Source organism: Castor canadensis, chromosome 4 (genome assembly GCF_047511655.1).
Source record: "Castor canadensis chromosome 4, mCasCan1.hap1v2, whole genome shotgun sequence".
In the NCBI taxonomy this organism is placed as follows: Eukaryota; Metazoa; Chordata; class Mammalia; order Rodentia; family Castoridae; genus Castor; species Castor canadensis.
The window spans coordinates 30002988-30025429 of NC_133389.1; the positions used below are offsets into that span (position 1 = coordinate 30002988).

Consider the following 22442-nt stretch of genomic DNA (forward strand, 5'->3'; position numbering starts at 1 on the left):
GTAGTAACTTCTGAGAATTCCCAGGCAAGGAGAAACCCCTACAGCTTTCAGGAGCCCCTCTGGCTTCTGAGAAACAGTACAGGCTAGTGATGAACACTCTGAACTAGAAATTTACAAACTGGGATTCTCATTTTGACCCTAGGAAATTCTTTTTCATCTGTAAAATGAAAATATGGATGAGTTTTTAAGTCCCTTTGTACTTTTAGTGTTCTGAATCTAGTATTTCTGTGTGAAAATTGGCACAAAAAATGTGTTGGAGACCTGAGATAATCCAGATACTGGTTGGTAGCTCTTTTGAAGAATATAATTTTATGAATGAGCTCCTCTGTATGCTCATTGCCTTTTCTTTTCCCACAGCATTGTGAAGTTCTGTGAAGAAGGCATCTCACTGATGGGAATTCTGGTTCAGTCGAGGCATTTAAGAACGGTGGTCCATGTCCTGGATAAGATTCTACCTTTGTTTTACCCCTGCCAGTATTACCTTCTGAAGAATGAGCAGTAAGTATGCTCTGTCTATGGCAGGAGACATTCTTTAGAAACAGCCCAGCAAGTGCAAATGACTATGTCTTCCGGTTTCTGAAATAAAGGTAGTAGTAGTTCAACAGTGTATTTTTGTGAGGTAGAAAACTTCTGTACCTACCTTAGAAAGCAGGTTGATGAGCAATGATTTGATTAACAATCTAGTTTTGTATTCATAGAATATATTTCCCTTTTCATTTAACTTGGGATTGCTTAGTAAAGTTTGTTAGTATTTGAAAGAGCAGTTGTTTCTATGAAACTCTGGAAGTAGTGGTCCTGATACTGAGCTGCAAATGACTTTGCCATTGTAACAACAGCAAAACACATTGTTTTTATTGCCTGTGGTGATCATAGTGCAGTGTTGTGAACAAGTAAGATTCACAGGAAGGGGAAGAGGACCACCTGTTGAAAGATCAGTGAGTTGAACACCTGCCTGGGGCCTCATGAAGAGTGATGAAAGGGGAGGCGAGACCCAATGTGGAGGAGTCCTGTCGGGGGAGAATCAATACATCCAAGGGCTCAATGGGAACATTAGTTTCCTTGCTGTGTGTCTTTTCATTCAGTGCATCTCAGACTTGCCTCATGTTGAGAGTCACATGAGGATGCTTACTAAATATGGATTTCCAAACTCCTTCCCTGAACATTTGACCTTACTAAGAATGGAATGGGCCTGGGAACCCCTCTTTTAAAAAATTTCTAAAAATCAACACCTTGAGCACTAGGAAAGTTTGGGAAGTGAATAATTTGGAAAATATCACTGCTTTTTATTAGCAGAGGTGGAAAGCATGGAGGGATAATGATACTTGGAGGTGTTTTCCTCTAAGCTGTTCAACTTGCATGTGTTTGTGTGTCCTTGGATCTTTTCATTACATTTCTGCAGGCAGGTAGGAATTCTTTGAATCCACATTAAATATGAAAATTTTACTGTTCTGAAATTCTGTAAGATTTATCAGAATCCCTAAATAGCACGTTGGCCTAAAAGTGGAATCAACTTAACATTTTTCTGTTTCCTCATAAGTAAGTGACTAGTTGAAGTTCTGCCAACTCCTGATTGAAAGGTAAGGTATATGATCTGTGTGCTCGGCAGGTTTTTGTCGAATCTTCTTCTCTTTCTACACTTGGACAGTGGTGTACCTCAAGGTGTCACACAGCAGGTCACCCACAAGGTGGCGCAGCACCTGACAGGAGCCAGCCATGGGGACAATATGAAACTTCTCAACAGCATGATCCAGGTCAGGGCCCTCACAAGCCCCTAATTTCACTGTGGCCTGTTTTCCCAACTCAACCCCTCTGGTGTGGGCATATTTATGCTGTGGGTGTTTTGAATCACTTGCTACAGTGCTTTTGGCCAAGAAAACCAACAGATTCAGGCTTTAGTGGAGGCAAATAGCATTTTACTGGTGTTTTGACAATGGGAGGCTGGTTGTTACTTGTCACATAACCTTAGCTGCTTCTCCATAGGCGCACATATCTGTAAGCACTCAGCCTAATGAAGTGGGTCCTGTGGCTGTGCTGGAGTTCTGGGTTCAGGCTCTTATAAGCCAGCATCTCTGGTACCGAGAACAGCCCATTCTCTTCCTCATGGATCATTTGTGTAAAACGGCTTTTCAGCTGATGCAAGAAGACTGTGTACAGAAATTACTTTACCAACAACACAAGGTAACCTGTTAGAGAATTTATGTTTTTACTTTATATCATTGGTTAAATAGTAACTTTCTATAAGGTTCTCCTAAAGGCATGATGGTTCTTAGTATTACTTTGTGGCCACTACTTTTTTTTTTAAAGCTTTGCCTTAATGGTGTCTTACCTCAGTAATCATAGTCCAATAGTACACATCCTAGGGAAGTCAAAGGAATAGACAGCCATGAAGGGCCCTGCTCATTACATTCTCCTATAGTTCTATGCCTGGGATTATTGGTGCTGGTGGTCTCATTCTTGAAATCTGTCTCTTAATGGAATCTTCTAACGTGAGATAATTGCTAAAGAGCAATGAAAAGGTTTTGTTTTTTAAAAAAGCTTCCTTTCTCTGTTCCACCTCTTCGCCCTGATGTAGAATGCGTTAGGTTACCACTGTGACCGGAGCCTGTTGTCTTCCCTGGTGAGCTGGATTGTGGCAGGCAACATTACCCCTTCCTTCGTGGAGGGCTTGGCCACGCCCACTCAGGTACGAAGCCCACTGAGGACCCTATGTGTCTTTGTGAACTTCAATATTGTTCCCATCCTTACTAATAAATTAACAACCTAAACTAAGTCACATTTATTTAGCATGTACTGTTTGTAAGTATACTTTTTCACTTTATCTTCTCAATAGCCCTCTGCTGAGTTGCTGTCACCATTCCTGTTTTACAGAGGTGTTAACCACGGTTATGTCATGGCCTGAATGCAGAGAGGTTAAGAGTTGGTGCTAGAGCCAGACAGCCCACGTTTCAGTCTTGGTTCTGTGATCTGTTAGTTCTGTGCCTTGGGCAGCTGGCTTATCTCTCTGTTCTCTGTTTCTTCAGTTGCCTATATTACAGAATTCAGAACAGTACTTAACACATACACTCACTAAGGATTGGCCATTGCTGTTATTGTCATCAGCAGCATTATTTTCATCATTACTACTTTTTACTCTGTGTGTAAAACCACATCTCTGTTTTATTACTTACATCAGTGATAACACCCTTCACTGTGTCATTTGTACTTCCTGGTCTCCTCATAGTGCTTATGACTGAGCTGAAACCAGCTCCTTGCTGTTACCTAGATTCACCGCTTCCTCTCCATCTCTGTGCATTTGTCTCACTGCATGTTAGAGGCACACCTTTCCTGCCCATTTCTACACAGCATTATTTGATGCGGCACTCTACTCCTGATGCAGTACTCACCACTGCTCCCTTCACTTCTGTGTGTGTGTTGTTTTGGTTTGGTTTTTTGAGATAGGGTCTTGCTATGCAGTCCAGCTGACCTTGAATTTGTGATTCTTCTGCCCTTGCTTCCCCAGTGTTAGGATTAAGTTGTTCACCACCATGCCTGGTTATTTATGTATTAGTCTCATCTGCTCAAATAGAGAGAAAACTTCATTAGGACAGAACCATGTCTGGCACCTTTGCTGTCCCTTATGTATACAGAGCTTCCCAGCAAATATTGTTGGGTGAATGAGCATCCTTGTACTACAGAATCCTTTCCAAAGAAATGTAATATTTTCCACTTATTGTATTTTGTACAATCTTATATATGTGACAAGAATGTAGATAGGTATTAAATATGCATTAATTGTAGAATCTATTCATTGACTGAGATGGATCATAGAAAAGATTTTTTATTTTTGCTACGGATTGAACTCAGGGGCTTATACATGCTAGTCAAGTACTCTTATCACTGAGCTACATCGCCACTTCTATAAAAGATTTTTATTTGTGAATTGTCAGGATGTATTTTATCAGAGTTAGTGGTTCATTTCTCTTCCCTTTCTCTGGTGCCATTGTAGGTCTGGTTTGCCTGGACCGTCCTGAACATGGAATCCATCTTTGAAGAAGACTCCCAGCTCCGAAGAGTTGTTGAAGGGGAATTGGTTATAAACCCTGCTTTTACCCCTGAGCAGGCTCTGAAGGTACGACAGTAGTTCTGCATTCAAGTGGTAGGAGGTGGTTTACACTTCAATTCAGAGGGATTCACTGTAGCCTGTGAACTTCTGTGTTTTCTGTTGTGAACGTTTGGAATGCACAGCCACTAAGCCCCTTGCACAATTAAAATGTGTACTTGGCTTCCCAGAGCTCATTTAACAACTAGTGTTACAGCCCACTAATTGAGCGGTGTGTTCATTGCCTAATGAAGAGGTTCCTGTAGTTTTGAAGCAGTTGCCCTTGTGTTCCAAATGCATTCAAATCCCCTTAAGAACTTGTTAATAAATCAAATACCTGACCCTGGCTTCTGTGATTCTGAGTCTCTGAGTCTGAATTGGGACCAGGAATTTGTTTTTAAAAACTCCCAAGCTAATTCTTAGGCTCAATAAGTTATGTAAAAAAGATTAAAATAAGGTTTTAGATTTAAAGATCCTGGATTTTAGGAGCTGGGGTCTCACAACCTGTCAAGGAATTCATCATTCTTAGAAGTCCTTTTAAAACCTAAATGTTCAAAAGATTGACTGTTAAATTTGCTTTTGGTTTTTACTATTCTACTGCCTTACAGCATTTCACATGCAAATGAATTTCAGAAATGAAAATGAGGTTAGACTAGGTGACTCTTAAGACTCATTTTGATTCTGGGGTTTATGAACTGTCTTGACAGCAAAAAGCTGCTCTGCATGTCTTGCTGCCAAGGAGTGGGTCAGAGAAGTGAGTTTTATATGACTTTTTTTTCCCTTTTTGAATTTAAAACAAAATGCTTAGTGTTTCATTTGAGTTACTTAGAGCAAACTGTTTGGGGATTGTGTTCATTTCTTGCTTACTAAAGCTCCTCCTCTCTTGTAGAAAGCTCAGGCCCAGCTGAAGCTCCCCATCGTCCCATCCCTGCAGAGGCTACTGATTTATCGCTGGGCCCATCAAGCTCTGGTCACACCTTCTGATCACCCCCTTCTGCCACTCATTTGGCAGAAGTTCTTCCTCCTTTACCTTCACCGCCCGGGACCTCAATATGGGTACGGTACCCAGTATTGTAGTAAGTTCCTGTGAACCCATTTCTGAGTGTGTTCTGAGGCTTTTGAGTATGAGTTAGTCATTCACTGGTGACCTCTAGCTGTGACTCTCCCTCTCTGTTAAGCATGTATTAGACTAGATGTTTTTTTGAGTTCAGAGTATCTTATAGCAACTTCTCTTATCTCTTCTCTCCCCAATGTGGTGGAGGACAACATCCAGGAACTGAGCAAGGTTTAGCATTTAGCCTCTGGAGTTACAAAGGGAAAGAAACTGTTCCAAACTGAGGCTGCATGTGTGACCATCATGGGGCTTGTGCCAGGGGTCCTTGTGGTGAGTAGTGCAGGTGTGAGCAAAGGCCAGGCTTGTCTGACAGCCTTTGGCTTGTGCTTGGGGATAACGAACAGTTCCACTGGATAGGAAGGTATTCTAACCAGCTGGAACTGTCCACTGTTACTGACCATTGCTTTCTAGATCCCACCTGAATTCCCAGCTCTGCCTCACTCACTACTTTGAACATAAAGATGCTGATTCCTTGTCACTTCTCTTTTCTACTTGACAGCAAGTTCTTCAAGAGCAGAGACCATCTTTAATACATTCTCTTCCTCGAAGTAGTGATAATGCCTTAACTTTATGTAGCATTTCATTCTTTTTAAAACTGCTTTCATGTAGTAGTCCCTGCTTTACTCTGGGGGATTCATCTCAAGACCTCTAGTTAATGTTTGAAGCTGTAGATAGTATCAAACTCTAGACACACTATGTTTTTCCTATAGACACATACCTATGATAAAGTTTAATTTGTAAATTAGGCCCAAGAAGAGATTAACAACAGTAATGCAGTAAACAATTATAACTGTATACTCTAATAAAAGTTGTTTAAAATGCATGTGTTGCTTATTTCTAGAATTTTCCATTTTATACTTTTGGACCATGGTTGGATAATTGGAACCATAGAAAGTGAAACCATGGATGAGGGGCGAGTATTGCATGCACCATCTCATTGGATCCTCAAAGTAACCTTTGAGGTAGAAATAATAGATACTAATTTAACGGTGTATGTAGCCAGCCATTGACTGCTGTTTTGTGCCACATAGACAGGGCATCTTGTGTGAAAAGTTACAGATCTGTGCATATATTTTTTAAGGTTACCTATAGATGGTTGCATTGGAAGAAGATTTTTTCAAAGTCCTGCTCATATCAATTTGTTGAAAGACATGAAGAGGCGTCTTACTGAGGTGGCTGATTTCCACCACGCTGCGAGCAAGGCCCTCCGTGTTCCAGCAGAGGGCAGCGAAGGGCCATCAGAGAGCCAGGCTGGCACCCCTGGTTACCTGACATCACCAGAACTGCACACAGAACTCGTGAGGTGAGATGGGTGTTTCTCATTTGTGCTGTTGGTACAGACTGTTGGTACAGCTGTGGTACAGACTCCTGATGTTACTCTTTTACCCTCAGTGTAGAAGGTGGCTTTGACATAGATTTACATTTTTAGATGTTTCTTATTTATGTTTCTCAAGAGAAGGGAATCAGCTCTTTGGATGTAGCTCTGTCAAGCGTTTGCAGTCTGAGTGATAACCAGAGAGCTGTACATAGAAATAAGCCAAAACAGATTGGTCACAGCAGACACACAACTGCTAGAGCCTGCTGGAATAGCTTTTTGAAAGAAATAAATGCCAGGCACTGGTGGCTCACACCCATAATCCTAGCTACAAGGACAGATATCAGGAGGATCGAGGTTCAAGGCCAGCCCTAGTAAATAGTTCACAAGACCCTGTCTTGAAAATAGCCAGTACAAAACAGGGCTAGCAGAATGGCTTAAGCAGTAGAGTGCCTGCTTAGCAAGTATGAGGCCTTGAGTTCAAACCCCAGTACCGCCAAAAAAGAAAGAAAGGATCAAGGCAGAACTCTTTAGGTTCATAGGCTTCCAGCAGGATTCAGGGATCCACTTGGGGTAGGGGTCAAGAAACCTTCCAACACTGCCTATAAAATCAGTCCCAAAAGGCCAGGAAATCTGAAGTGTGGGATCTTTTCATGATATTCCTTTACCTTTCACTTAAAAGTTTAATTTAAACCAAATATTTGTCTTACAAATAAGACTTAATAAAAGTGGCTGATAATAATTAACCTTATTACAGAATAGCTTGGCACTGAAGCCTCAGGCTTGCTTTAGTACTTAGCTCCTGAGGAGTCTCTCTCAGCCTCCAGAATGATTTTTTTCTTTTATCTTGCTTGGTTGGAGGAAAACTTACTTTCACCAGGCTTAGCCAGTGGAAGGATTTCTCTTTCACCATTGTAGATTAGCCACAACTGTCTTTAATATTCCCTCTGCCTCTCTTAAATCCCCTTCTAGTAGTGTTCAGAAAGTAGCCACCTCTCTCACTGTCAGAAGCTGGAAGAGAGAACAGCATACTTACCATTCATACCAGGCTCTTACCTTTAAGAGCCTCATGGCCCTTTTGTGTCTCTTCCTAGACACACTGTACAGGTGAAGAAGGTAATTTTCCATTTTGTTGAGTAAGACCTCCATGCTACCTCCTGGTCACCCACCAAGTCATTTGAATATGCCAACTACCTCTCTAAGTGCTGTTTGCTGCAAACAGTGATCTTAGTTAGAATGGACTGTGTTCCTTGTAAAAAAACACAAAAGCTAAAGGAAACATTTTATTTAAAGTTTTTATTGGAAAATTGAGACCTTTTATGGGTGTTACTGTATTTCTAGCTTAGTTTTATTTTTTCATGGAGATAGGGTGTATACATACAGAGTTTTATTTATGGTTTTTTGAGGCAGATGACCCTTGACCCTAATGCAGAAGTTTAAAGTAGCTTTTAATATTTATTTATTTGCCCAGGAAAGCAAAGCTCCAAATGCAGATCGTAGGACTGTGGTATAATTACCTTCTCCAGTTATTTTTCTGTGTACTGTATTTATTTCTGTGTACTATCAGAGCCTCTTCTGTAGATTCTTTTTGGTAGCAATTAGTGAATCATATTTTAATGATCCATGAGGTCTTCCCTGCTGAATGGTGACTTTCTTGGGAGATGTAGTGGTTGCTGGACACATTTTCTAGATTGTGGGGTTGCTTTACCAGTTCCTAGCAATGTAAGAAACTTCATTTGCCTGCACATCTTTTTATATTTTATATAACTATATTTTTATCTTTTAGGCTCTTCAATGTGTATATATTGTGGCTTGAAGATGAAAATTTTCAAAAAGGAGATACCTATATCCCTTCTCTACCAAAGCATTATGATATTCACAGACTAGCAAAAGTGATGCAGAATCAGCAGGTAAAGCTATGACAATACTTTTTTAGCATTTATAAATGTAATTTTGAACTAGTCATACTTATAATTCAATGGTAAAATCACTTACTGATATGGAAATGGGTGGTCACACAAATGGTCATGATATCTCTAGCTCCACTGTTTCCTCACCTAAAAGCCTGAAGCTTGTTCTAGGGCTTTCAGCAACCTCATGAATGTGATCTTTTTCTCACTGGTGTTCTTTCTTATTTTGAATTGTTAGCAACTGAACACTTTGAAGCAATCATCTCTATCATAAAAAGCACAGGGAAAGAATTGTAAGGATCCATACCTGATACAGGAGGACTGTTGCAGGGAAGGGATGAGGTGCTCACTTTTGGGATTAAGAGGTTGCCTTGTCGGTATCTAAACTCTGACTGTTCTCTGGAGGCACTCAATTCTATACCCTGTGTGTCCTAACCTGTTTTCTCTTTGGTACCCAAAGATGTCTGTGATCCTTTGTCAGGCCCACGCTTCTATAGGCAGCTTGGGGGCAGGGCAGGAAGATGGGAAAAACCTATCATTCCTATTCTGGATACTTTTTTTCTAGGGGATGAATTTGGTTGGGCATTGACCACAATACCCAATGGGATTTTGGAATCTCTTAAGATTTGAGACTTTTATTTGGATCCTTAAAGCTACCTACTTCTACACTATATATAGCATTTCATCTCCAGTATGGGTCTTTGACTTTCTTTATTGTTTTCTTTCCTTCCTTCCTGCCTTTCCACATTCCTCTTTTCCCTTCCTTCCATGAATATTTATTTGGTGCCTTCTACATGCCAGGTAGCTAATGCCAAAAATACAAAAAAAAGTCTGATCCAGTCCCTGCTTTCAGGGAGCTTATCATCACGTGGGGACCAAACAGTTACCCCTTGTAATGAAGACTGTAGGAATGGCCGGATGCAGTGGCCTAAGCCTGTAATTCTAGCAAGATTGGGAGGATTGTGATTCAAGGCCAGCCTGGGTGAAAGGCTCATAAGACCCTTATCCTGAATAATAAAAGCTGGGCATAGTGGTACATATCTGCCATCCCAGCTATGTGGAAAGCATAAATAAGATCATGGTTCAGCCCAGCCTGGGCATAAAGTGAGACCCTATCTAAGAAATAATCAAAGCAAAAAGGGCTGGGGCCCAAGTGGAGGAGTGCCTTCTTATTGCGAGGCCCTGATTTCAAACCCCAGTGCTGCCAAGAAAATGACTGTGGGAATGGAACACATCGAATGCTGGGGAAACACAGAGGAGCAGCAGTAGCAGCCCACACCCCCCTCATTTAGACTGGGGTTGGAGTGGTGCCCTGTAAGATGCACCTTGAAGGATAGAGGAAGGAGAGGTGGAAGTTGGTCTGTTTGAAAAGAAAGGCATGGTGATGGGGAGTGGCAGAGAGGGCATTAACTGGCAGAAAAACTGTAGTGTGCAAAGACATGGAATGTTCCCAATAGTGCAGGCGAGGGCATAGCAGCTGAGAGGGGCTGACGGAACCAGAGATGTGAATGAGGTGAAGTCACTGAAGGCCATGTGTACCTTTTTAGAGAATTTAGATTTTGTTCTGAAGTCTTTGGAATGCTCTTGAAATAGCAGCAGTGGTTAAGTGATTTGATGGTTTAAAATACATTGAGGAACAGTGAGCATGATTTTGTGATTGATTAGATACACAAGAACTTTCATAGAGATGTTGTTTACCAGGAAAGGGAGTGCTGGAAGAGGAAGTAACTGCAGGTCTCTGAGAGGGCTGTTACCTCCTGGAGGGGACCTAGTGGGGAGATAGAGATCTAGAACTCAGGAATGAGGCCAAGCAGGAAATGTGGATTTAGTGGTAAAAGAATGTTGAGGTTAAGAAGAGAACTAAAGGAACCCTGAGGAATATCATAAGGCATGAAGAAATAAGGCTGGGAACACCAGACCAGAGAAATAGGAAGAATACATAGCCAGATCACAGTGTCCTGAAATCCCAAGGCTGTTCATGCTTCTCCTTTTTCTTTCTTATGTAAGCCTTCTTGTACATAGTAGGTACTTGACCAATGTTTTTAAAATTTAACTTTGTTCTCTGAGATTATCCTGGCTCCTCAACATCTTTTTTTAAAAAGTTAGTCCTTGCTTGCCATTTGATGTGATCATTTGATCATAAGAACTCCCTTCTTTGATCTGTAATTCAAACTTCAGGTTGTTTTGTCTTTTGCTTACCCATCATTAACTCAGTATTTGCTTTAATCATCAGCCTCTGTTAACAGTTGTTTAGTGCAGAGGCAGACTGGGTGACATAGCAACCCCATTTAAAGATGTGTCTAAGCTAGGTGTGGATAGCTTATGCCTATTATCCCAGCTACTTGGTGGGGGGAGGGCTGAGATCAGGAGGATCACAGTTTGAAGCCAGCCTGGGCAAATAGTTCAAGAGACTTCATCTCCAAAATAACCACAGCAAAAATGGAGTAGAGGTATGGCTTAAGTGGTAGAGTGCCCGCTTTGCAACCACGAAGACCTGAGTTCAAACTCCAGTCCCACCAAAAAAAAAAAAGTGTCTATATAGTGGGAAGGTCTCTAACAGTTGAATGCAAATAGGATTCAGGATCATGAGCAGGGTTACTCTGGAGCTTCTCCTCTGCATCTGAAACACATTGTCTTGTGATAGGTTTGGAAATAATGACTTAGGACTTCACAGCTGTGGCTGAGTGAGAAGGCAGGATATCTTTATGTTTGGAGGCATCCTTGGGCTTTTAGAATACTTAAAATCATCCACTAAATCATAGTTCATATTTGACACCCGCTATTACTATTTGAAGTAGTTACACGTGTGTGTACTTGACATTTTTTTTTGTGGTTGTTAAAGGTAACCCACCATTCTGATGTGCAGTGAAATCCAAAGTAAAGTAAATGTAGTTCAGAATATTCAAGACAATGTAGTAGAGCATGGGGAGAGAATGCTAGAACCTCTTTCTATTTTTTCTCATTATATTTACATATTTCACATTTTGTTATGAATACATTCCATCATGTAGGAAAACTGGCAGAACAATGTTACGGACATGCCCTTTTTTTTCCCTTCAAGAATTGTGTGCCTGCCTTCATCTGTAGCCCATCTATTCCCTCTACCATAAGTTATCTTGGAGCTAAATCTACAGATATTTGATATATAAAGGTTTTTAAAGATAAGGGTAAAATAACTATTCAATAGTATTTACATCTGAAAAATATTCAAAATGATTTCTTAATATTAACATCTAGCCAGTGTTCAAATTTCCAATTGTCTTATAAATACCACAAGAGTTTTGTTTTTCACTTTGCTTGAATCAGAACCCATGTTTTGTGACTGATTGATGTATTGTATAAGTCTGTTTAATCTATAAGTCCTCTCCTCATTCCCCCTTTTTTTTTTGCCTTGCAGTTTGTTGAAAAAACTAGGCAGTTTGTTCATAGTTTCCCCACAGTATATATTTTGCTGGAAGTATCCCTGAGGTGTATGTAGTTTAATATGTTTTTCTGTCCCCTGTATTTCCATTAATTAGAAATTGGATTAGAGCTTTGATCTAATTCAAATTTGATTATTTTCAATTTATTTAAAAAAAATCTCACTCTCTGTTCTTTTTTAACCTATGTCTTATAGTGCACATAATTTATTAGTTCAGTAGTGTGTTTATATAATTTGTAAATATATACAAATTAAAATTTGCTATTAAAATTTTTTTTTCTAGTCATGGCACACAATCAAAAAAGTTTTGCCAGCTCCTACAAGATTGAGATTGTAAGTGACTGTTTCTAATGCAGTCCATCGTAATGTTGGAGACTTGGAGTAGATCACCTCCTGTGGAAACTTACTAGTTCATTTTGCAGTTAAATAATGTAGTTTTGTATGAGTATGTGATCCTTCTGCAGAAGCTTTAAGAACTGTGGTTCCATTCCAGGATCTGTGGATGGAGTATTTGAACATGGAGCGCATACATCACGAGTTCCAGGAAACTGTTGGTCTGTGGGTACAGACCAAGCTCGAGTCCCATTCCACACCCTACAGCTTGTCAGTGCAGCTGGACTTCACTGATCCTTTGTTGGGTGAGTCACAAGAGCATTGACCCTTTTGAACGAATGAATAAATGGCTGAATGAAGAGTTGAATTAGAGCCATTCAGGGATGTTTCTCCAGTGAAATTGCAATTTTATTTTTTTATTTTGGTGAGACTGAAGTTTGAACTCTGTCTCACACTTGCTAAGCAGGTGCTCTGCTACTTGAGCCCCTCTGCCAGCCCCTCTAATGAGAATTGCTTTTTAGGAGTTCCATGTTAACTTGTCTGCCACTTAGGGCTAGGTTAGGCTATGAATTAGACTCCAAACCAGTAGTAGCTTATGAACAGGATCAAAGTTTAATTTTCTTTCACATGAAAGAAGTTTGGAGGCAAGTAGTTCAGACCAGTAGGGTAGCTTCATGAGATCTGCAAGCCTTCAGGCACTCCTATTCTCTGTATCTTGTTGCCTCACTATTCTTACAGGTGGCAGCCAGCATCCTCTTCTGGTACAAGATGGCTGCGTAAGTTTATGCTGTTATATTGCGGTCAACTGGAAGGGGAGTTGCACTAAAAGACCTCTTTCAAGAAGCTGCTCACACACTTTCCAGTTATACCTCATGGCCCAAACCAAAACGCCCAACTGTACCTAGAGGGTGGAATGCTGATAGTTCATTTCTTCTACAGTGCTTCCAAAAGACATTTTAGTATGCTTACAAAACTATGTGTAAAGTGCAGTTAATTATTGCATGTAATTATTTTGGGCTTGCAGTTTTAATATTCAAAAATCTGTGGCTTTTTTTTATTTCAAATTGAATATACTTTTGGACTGGCAGAGTGGCTCAGCTGGTAGAGTGCCTGCCTAGCAAGTATGAGGTCTGAGTTCAAACCCCAGCACTGCCAGGAAAACAAAACAAAACAAAACCAGTTTTTTTCTCTGTAGAGCCCTTACCATACAAATGGATATTTTCTAAGTTTCTAACTTGCTTGTTTCTCACAATGCACTTGTCTAGAGAGACAGTGTTGTTAATTATCAGTTAGTTCTCCATGCCAGACCACAAAAACTTCTTCAGTCTATGAAGTTGCTGACGTACTTCCAACAAAAAGTAATAGAAAATGATATTTGGGGCCACCTATTAATACTAATTACTGAATATATTTTAAAAATACAGAACATATAAAATTATAAGTATAATTGTTTCCTAACATATTACCATATGTAGTGTAAGAGAACACTGAATAAAGAGTGTAAGAGAAATGCTCTTATTCCAGCTGGGCCTCAACCAACTTGCTAATTGTGTGGAGAGAGAAAAATAAGACTTTCTTGGGGTTTCAGGTCACTCATCTGCAAAAAAGGTGCTGAGCACTCTCAGCTGAAGCTCCAGATCTTTCCCTTCAACATGTCTCCTTGTTTTGTTTCTCTGAAGTAATTTTTTATTTTTCAGATGATCAAGGTTGTATGTGCTCATTGAAAAAAAAAAGTAATATAGAAAGGTATATAGAGGAAGTTATGAAAATTGTCCTCGGTCTAACCATATAGATTCTCATTTTTTATTCCTGAATGTTTATTTTAAAGTGAGAAAGAGGAACATGTGGCTAGATCTGGAAATTATTAAGGACTTTCTGGTTATGCCATTCATCTGTAGTGCTTTTGTGTTGCCTGAACACTACCCAGAAATGTTAATTGTTTTCCCTAAAGTTAAAGAAACTGATGGATTCATCAAATTTAAGTTAGTAATTTATGAAGCCCTTAGTTTGTTCTGGCCACTGTCACAGTACTTTACATGTATTCACTCAGTCCTCACAACTCCCAGCCCTCATTCAGCAGGGAAGGAACCCAGAGTGCAAGGTAGCAGGGTAACTTGTGTAGGTGGGCTACACAACTAGAATGTGGCAGAGCTGTCTTGCTCCACAGACTCTGCTATTCACCTCTGAGTACCCTACCTCTCTTTTGGCCAGCAGTACTGGTTGTACTTCCAAACAAAATTGAGGCCTAGATTTTTAAATATTCAGTTTCAGGTTTTTCTCAAATAAGAGCAGATTAGATGATGATTATATCAAACAATTGAACTTGTGATTGTGATTGTAAGAAAAATTTGACCAGCGCTCTTGTGACACAATGTTCCTTTTCTTGAATGAAATTGGTTTTGCTGGCTCTAAAATTTTTGTCAGTTGTGGTTGAGAGTAGTCACTACAGTTAAATATGCTCTGAGTTTAATTTTTTTCTCTTTTATTTTGTGTAAAAAATATTATCCTTGATTTTTTTTCGTGGTACCTTACATTGAGAGCCCTCAGGTTTCCCTAAGAGTCATGGCCTATAATGTTGCTTGAACAAACTTTAACATGAATAGTCAAAATTCCCGTCCCATGATAAGTAATTGAACTTTGCCACATCTGTGCAAATAGTGTAGTAGTAGTGGAAAAATGCTAGCTATAAGGGACAATCTGACCTTTTTGGAATGTTAACTTCATCTGTTTGGGGCACAAATAGTATAAGTCTCCTTATGCCAAGTCATGGCTGTTAAATTTTCCTTGATTTTTTATGAGTAGAAGATTGCATGCTGTGTGTGGAATGAAATCAGAAATTCCTAACAGGTCCCTTCAGTGCTTGTTGACTTGACTTACTGACTGACGTTTCCTTGACCTCTCCCTTCCTCAGCTTACAACTTTTTTTTTCTTTTCTTTCTTAAGCAATACTGGGGCTTCCACTCAGGGCCTTGCACTTGCTAGGCAGGCACTCTACCACTTGAGCCATACTCCAACCCTTTATGCTTTAGTTATTTTTTGAATAGGGTTTCTTGTTTTTGCCCTGTATGCCTCCTTGGTAGCTGGTATGACAGGCATATAGTACTATACCCAGATTATTGATTGAGATGGGGTCTCCCTAACTTTTGGCCTCAAACTGCAATTCTCCCAATCTCTGCTTTCCAGGTAGCTGGGATTGCAGGCATGAGCCATCAAACTTGGCTTCTCTTATCTTACTATTGAAAAGAATTGTGCATGCAGCAGGTTTGTCTTCATGGTTTTCAGTTCCCACCTGCTTCTGGTATGTGTATGGTCTGATCATTATTATAAAAGTAACAGACTACGTCTTGTACCCATGTAGTATATTACTACCCATTAGTATCCATTACTGAGTTAATATGACTTAATTTTCTTTCAGCTAAGGAAAGGGTTTTAAGTAACTTGCGGAAGCATGAAGCTCCCCATCCTCCCCTTGTTCTGCACCCCATGCGGCCTCCTGTGCCAGTTATTTCCTCAGCTGTGCTACTGAGTCAGAAGGATGCCATCCAGCTGGTATGCACAGACCTGAATCTATTGCAGCAGCAGGCTAGGTAAGACCATGATACCTTGGGATCGTGTTCCCATGCTTATTGCCCTGACAAACCTGGGTGATTTAGCACCTAGATTCATTTCCTCATCAGCACTCTCACCATGAGGTTAATTTACTAGACTGGCCCAGACAGTTCACTTGGTGAATCAAGTTGTAACAAGTCTTTTAGTTTTGCATAGAAATTATGTGGTACTCTCATGGACTACCAATGTTACATGCTTCCTGTGGGGGTGTTTCTGAGTGTCAGTAGTGCCAGCTAAGACTTTCTTATGCTTCCCCTAGGAAACCTTCTGATATGGGAAAGATAGCATTGGAAGGGGGTAAAATGAAATTTACATCTTGTTTTGTCACTACTTTGCTCCCTTAACTTTATATCCTTTTAAACACTGACATAGGCATTCAGTTGAAGTATAAGAAAGTCATTTAGTATTTTGACTTCACATGGTAGATAACAGAACTGCTTAAGAATTTGATTCTAGGTTGCAATCTTGTGAGTATGTTTGGAGCAAGTCTATTTTATTAACAGTAAGCGAGCTTTAGTTCTACAAATCCAAAGCGAATCTGTTTTTTATTGGCATTTTTTCCTTGGCTGTGTATGATCTGGACATTTGTTGGTTGTGTGTGGTGTGCACACATGAACACCTCTCCATTAACATATTAATGATACAGTTGGAGCAGTATGGACCAACCATGTACCATGTACATGTAGCTTTATTTTTTAAAGTGCTGGGCATTGAACCCAAAGCCTCATGCATGATAAGCACAAGCTCTCCCATTCACGTTTTGCTTGTTTACTGTTAATAAAACAGACTTGCTCCAAATACACTCCTTACAAGACTGTAAGCTAGAGTCAACACCTTAAACAGTTGATTATTCTGTATCTACCACGTGAAGTCAAAACATTAGATGACTTTCTTACATTGGCACTTAGAATTAAGGCTCCCTGTAAGTATGACTAAATTAGGTTAGAATTCTCAATTGTTCTTATATATTTCATGCTCCATTTAAAAAATGTTCATATAACACAGATTCAAAATGCAGCTTTGTTTCTATCTAAAAATTATCTCACTTTTCCTAAGTTTTTATCTTTGTTAACTTTCTGGTAGCCAGTCTGCTAGGAAACAAGATTTGGTTAAATCTTAGCACACATACCTTTGGTGTTTTGTTACTGTGGAATACTTGTATCATAGTGTTAGTTGGGTAACAGGAAGCCTTTTTCACTTTTTCACATAACCTTTCCTAGCTTTCTTTTTCCTCCACTTTTTCAGAACTGCAGCTCTTCGGGAATCTCAGCAGGTTGCCCTGGATGGTGAGTTGTTGGACACGATGCCCAAACAGTATGCTAACCGAGAAGAGCAGACCACCCTGCATTTGGAGTGCAGAGGAAGTGGTGGAAAGAAATGTCAAGGGGCAGCAGTTCTAACAGTCCAGGTAAGATTGTCTGAATCCTTCATAATTCAGAGAATTTTGATTGAGTCCCTTATATTAGCATATCCCCTTGAGAAAGAGTGAAAGAGAAATAGCACATGATCTGTGTCCCAGAACATCTTACAGTTTTAGGGGGAGTGAAAAACACACAGAGCTAATCACACATTTCTGTAAGTGCCACGTGAATGCTACAGGACAGATACTCAAATAGGAATTCAAAGAAAAGCAGAATCATTGAAAAGATTCTTAGAAGAGAGGGTTTTAAACTGATTCTCAAGAGGGTTTGATGAAAAAAAAAAAAGAGGGTTTGATGATATGCTACTTTGGATTCAGTGAGAAGAAATTGGGGAATGGAGTCACCATGGTGTCATTAGGGGTTAGTTTCTTTCAGGTGTTCTGGGGAGTATAAATGTAGATTTGTTTGGGAAAGACTGGCATGAGTGATCTTTGAGAGTGGACAGCAGGGAGCTCCTGAGCATTGGAAGGACATGGGAAGCAGATCAGTTGGGTGGAGCTTGCCAACAGGCATACAGGAAACATGTAACAATACTAAAAATTCAACTGCCTTAGTCACCATCTTGCTCTGGAAATATAGGCAAAATATAGGTAAAACTTGGATCCATGATATCATAAGGCCTTCAGAATGGAAGCTGAGCCTAAGAGTTAACATGTCATATCACTTATTGTGTACCATGCCCTGTCTGAACACTTTACATAACTTGTTTTGTGGCTATTATCTTCATTTCCCAGATGAGGAAGTAGAAGCACAGAGAGGTTAAGTCACATGTGAGCGTGAACTAGCTAGTGTACTGCAGAGCCAGGAGGGCCCAGGCATCTGGCTCCAGAGCTCTTGCTCTTCATCACTGTACTTCACCCCTCTGTGAGTAAGGTCAGCATTTCCTGAGCTGGGAAAGAAGCATATGGAAATGGACACTGCCTGCTGCCTGACTTACACTGGCATAGAAACAGCCCCTTTTACTAGCTTTTGGAAAGTGAGGACAATTTATTTTGCTCACCATGACTGTCTTTCAGAAGTCCCCCCACCCCTTTTGTTTTCAGATGTGCATTTTCACTGTTTTAGTTTATTCTTCATCAGTTTCTTTGGAATGCCATTTTTGTTAAAGTATCTTTTCTGAAATAACCTTTTATATTTATTATGTTTTTCATTAACTTTGAAATTTATTTCTAATTTTTAACCATAGTTGTATGTACTTAATGTTAAGAAATCTGACCTGGAAGTCAAGATGAGTCCGACTTACTTCCTTGTATTTTATTGTGAACATGTCAGACTCTTAAACATTGCATTATCTTTGAGCAGGTGCTTTCAAAAGTTGGTTTTCTTTTAGTGTATTCCCCCACAGTAACTAATGCTGTGTAAGACCAAGGTAGAGTATTTAAGAATGATCACTTGCCAAAGTAATTAAGCTGGAAGGACAGTTTGTCAACTTAGGGTGGAGTTGGAGTGAGAGGGGAAAAAAACTGAAGATATATCTGGTTGTATAAAAGGGACATGTCTTATTACAAATCTGTGCTTTTTACAAATACACTATTTTTCCGTATTTTGAAACTGCAGATCTTTGCCAGGCTGTTAATTCCATACACTGACTAGCGAGAGAAATAACTAATTCAGACTGAGAGTTTGTTCTGTGAAGCGTTGTAAACATTTGCTGCCCCAGCCAGTGAACAGGTATATTGACTTCACCTGTTAGCTCTCAGGGTCTTGACCACCAGGCAGATCAGGGAGCTTACCAGTAACTAAAAGTAATTTTGACTGGAGGGAGGTCAGAAAGAAGACAGATTGTGACCGGAGGCTTAGATGTCTTCACAGATACACCAAAAAGATTTGTGCTTTCCTTTCTTAAAAGAAGAATTGGTAGTTGCTGGTCTTGGATTGAAAAAGAGGGAAACATAAGAAAGAACAGACAGAAGGAAAAAAGACGTTTTATAAAAGTCTAAAGAACTAGAAAAGGTAGCTATGTTTTGTGGCCATAACCTCATTAGAAATGTTCAAGTTCTCTTAACACAGGTTTTAATTTTCTGCTGGCCTTACTCATCTGCCTAGTGCCTTGACTTTCTGTTCAACTTGAGACGTTCCAGAAGCTGGAGAACCCTTTGGTGGCTCCTAGAAGCTGAGTATCAATAGTCATATCTACTGTAGCAAATACTGGCCTGATAATGCAGTTGTGCCACAGGAATGAAAAAGACAATGAACAACTTTTGTTTGAGACTTAAAAAATAATTCTCTTGAAAGTAATGGCTAATTGAGGCTACCTTAGTACTTACTGGTTGATATTTCTAGGAATTGAAGATAGAATTATTACTTTTTATCTACTCATTAACAGGTAAGAGCAAGGTAGAAGAAAATTGAAACTGTCAATGCCATGAAGTCTGAGCAAGTCAATTAGTTTCACTTTAATTTTTTGGCTAAAGATTATACTTGAACCTGAGGCCATCTATGACCTAAATGGGTGACTTTGGTTATGGATGACTTAGTTTTGGGAAGAGGGATGTTAGTAGAGGATATGGAGAGGAAGCTCTGAGTATTTGTGACTCATCATAAAAGTCACTAGAGAGGGTGTTCTTTCTACAAAATATAGGCTGTGTTATTTATATATATAAGATCATAGCCCTTCATTGTACATGTGTTCAGTATCCACCTCATGGCTATACTCAGTAGTTTCAATTCTATTTAATATCTTCCTGTCATCTAGTGATACTGAACTTTGCGAGTTCTGTTTTAGTCCCCCTAACTCTCTGACTCTTCTCATCTTCAAGGGTTTCTCTTCTTTGATTAAACTCTTAGATTTCTGGTTATGCTTGGTTCTACTGCCGATTCCTTTTTTCGTTTGACGTCTGCTTTCACTTAACTGTTTGTGCTGGAGTTCTTAATATGGAGTCTGTGAGTATTTTTCAGAGAATTAGTGAAGCTCCTGAAGGTGTCTGTAAAACTTTTGTCTGGAGAGCTCCTAGCTTCAGTAGATTCTCAGAGGGGTCCAGAATTCTCTTGAGTTCCAGATCTAGATTTCCATCTGCCTACTTAATATTCTACTTGAATGTCCTGTAGATACCTCAAACTCCACAGGTCCCACACTAATCTTACCTTTACCCTTCAACTTGTTCTTCCTGTAATTCCATCTACCTGATCTCCCAGAGGGAGACCTAGAATTATTATCATCTCTTTCATATACTCCTCCACCCCATTAGTCATACCTAGTTGCTTCCCAAAATATATTGGTTCAGCCTCTGAAATGGCTTTAAATTGATTCTCTTCTCTTCGTGTCCTCCTCTCACCTGCTGTCCTGACCTCCTACTCAGCCTTCACTGTTGGTGTGTAGGTTGCAGTTCTAGAGAGCTTACTGGCTTCTGCAGTCAGATTGATCTGTTCTCTCCTCTAGTGGTAGTGTGTGTCAGTACATTGCTTTTTTGTTGCCAGACTGAACCCTTTGGGAATAGGGTTTCCATCCTTATCATATGTATACTATACTATGTAGCCTGTTCCTGGCACGTAGTAGGTGATCTGGAACACCGTGTCTTTATGAGCCGTGAAAGCACTGGCATATCGCTTGTCGGTTTGTGCTGCAGCCTGTGGGTTATGGTTAGTTCTATGGCTGTTGCTGTGTTTTGAGTTACATGAAGTTTGGGCTGTGTTATTCATGTTTATGTTGTCACTGCCTCACATAGTCGGTGTCGCTGAATGGACATGTGTGAAGGAATGGACAGCTACAGATTTTTAGCCTTCACACATAAATTCTTTTATTTAAACTTTCAGAAATTTTGTAGATATTATTTAGCTGCTAAAGGCATTGTGGAAATTGGAACTTTTTGCTGCTAGAAATTAGCAATCATTCTTTTTTTGTGCTTACTCTTCGGCCCATTTAAAATGCTTAATGCTTTCCGTACAAATTTCAACTTAAATACCACCCACTGCTCACCTGACCTTTTTTCTCTAATATCAGTATCTTCTGGGTGCTCGATCTTGTAAAGAAGTAAGGATGCTTTACTGCCTTCCCAACTGCTCAGAGTCTTTCCACTCTGATGTTCCAAGTAGTATGTTAGGTGCTTTGCTTACACTCTCTCAATTAATTTTTATGAAATTGGGATGACTTCAGAAAACCTGACTTCAGATACATTGAGAGACTTGTCAGTCACACAACTGATAAATGACTCAGAATTCAAACCAGCATTCATCAAAATTCATGACCTGTGTTTTTCTCATTCAATATTGTCAGGCCATTCATTTTATGTAGCTGCTTCAGTTCTACCTTCTGAAGACTAAGAAGTGTGATTTGAGTTAGCTGGACACGACAGCCAAATCTTATTTATTTATTTATACTCCTTGTCAAGTCTCATTTAAATGAACATTTTCTTTGAGTTTTTGTGATTAGAGAGACTGTGGTCTTAGCTGCACATTGTAGATTGGATCAGTTTTTAAAAATTGGCTTCATGGGAAGTGATTTTATATTTGAAATATAATTTTAAAGGGTCATTTGTAAAGATATCACATCGTAATATTCTGTTGCTCAATAGGATTTTTCTGGGTAGGAAAGTCCTGGAAATTTCCAACTATCTGCAAGTCTTTGAACTATGTATAGCTTGTTTGGGGTATACAAAGGCCGAATATATTTTATGAGAAGTGAGACGTGCTTCTTCTGTGGTCTCCCCTCCTCTAACAGAAGCCTTTAATTATTCAGTGATATTCCCTGGGGAAATGGGGTGATTTATAATTGAGTTCCTTTTGTGCTTTGGTATTGTAGGGCATACTTGCTAGACTTGGATTGATTTATTATGTGACAAATTTCCTAGAAAGGAAAGATGGAAAAGACCCACTGAGGGCCTCCCATTATTATAAAAAATTGCTGAAGGAAGCTCTTTGTACAACTCTTTAGTTTGTACTCAACATGACTCAAATGTTGGGGCTTCTACCATGCTGCTTTGTTCTATTGTCTCCAACTTCTTGTCATTATGAGCTGGGAGTCATTCAGTCTTTCTCACATCTGTTCTAGTAAGAAAACTGTAAACAGTGGTGGGAAAGTAAAGACTTAACACTGGTGAGTTATACAGAAAAGAGTTGTCATCATCATGATCATAAAAATAGGTGTGCTCAGTGTACTCTCAGTTGTGCTGTGCTGGGATTCTGTGTAAGCAAAGCAAGCAGGACCATTACCTTTCAGGAACCTTTGATAGAGAAGTTATGGTAACAACTCTGATAGGGACATAAGGACCACTTCTGAGTAAGTTGGAGGGTTGAGTATGTACA

General features: G+C 39.7%; 1 protein-coding gene across 8 annotated transcripts in view; it reads left to right on the top strand.

Annotated features, from left to right (window-relative positions):
- Epg5 (ectopic P-granules 5 autophagy tethering factor) overlaps positions 1 to 22442 on the top strand; it is a 100765-nt gene that overhangs the window by 42992 nt on the left and 35331 nt on the right. For all 8 annotated transcript variants that reach the window (XR_012447040.1, XR_012447041.1, XM_074069891.1 and 5 more), the window contains exons 17-27: positions 358 to 498; positions 1607 to 1751; positions 1981 to 2178; positions 2573 to 2683; positions 3986 to 4108; positions 4968 to 5134; positions 6274 to 6495; positions 8294 to 8417; positions 12332 to 12476; positions 15587 to 15758; positions 17026 to 17188. Coding sequence is in view for 6 of the 8 variants with exons in the window: in XM_074069891.1 (XP_073925992.1) it covers positions 358 to 498; positions 1607 to 1751; positions 1981 to 2178; positions 2573 to 2683; positions 3986 to 4108; positions 4968 to 5134; positions 6274 to 6495; positions 8294 to 8417; positions 12332 to 12476; positions 15587 to 15758; positions 17026 to 17188 (1711 nt within the window). In the remaining 2 variants the exon portion in view is untranslated. The remainder of the gene's footprint in view (positions 1 to 357; positions 499 to 1606; positions 1752 to 1980; positions 2179 to 2572; positions 2684 to 3985; positions 4109 to 4967; positions 5135 to 6273; positions 6496 to 8293; positions 8418 to 12331; positions 12477 to 15586; positions 15759 to 17025; positions 17189 to 22442) is intronic.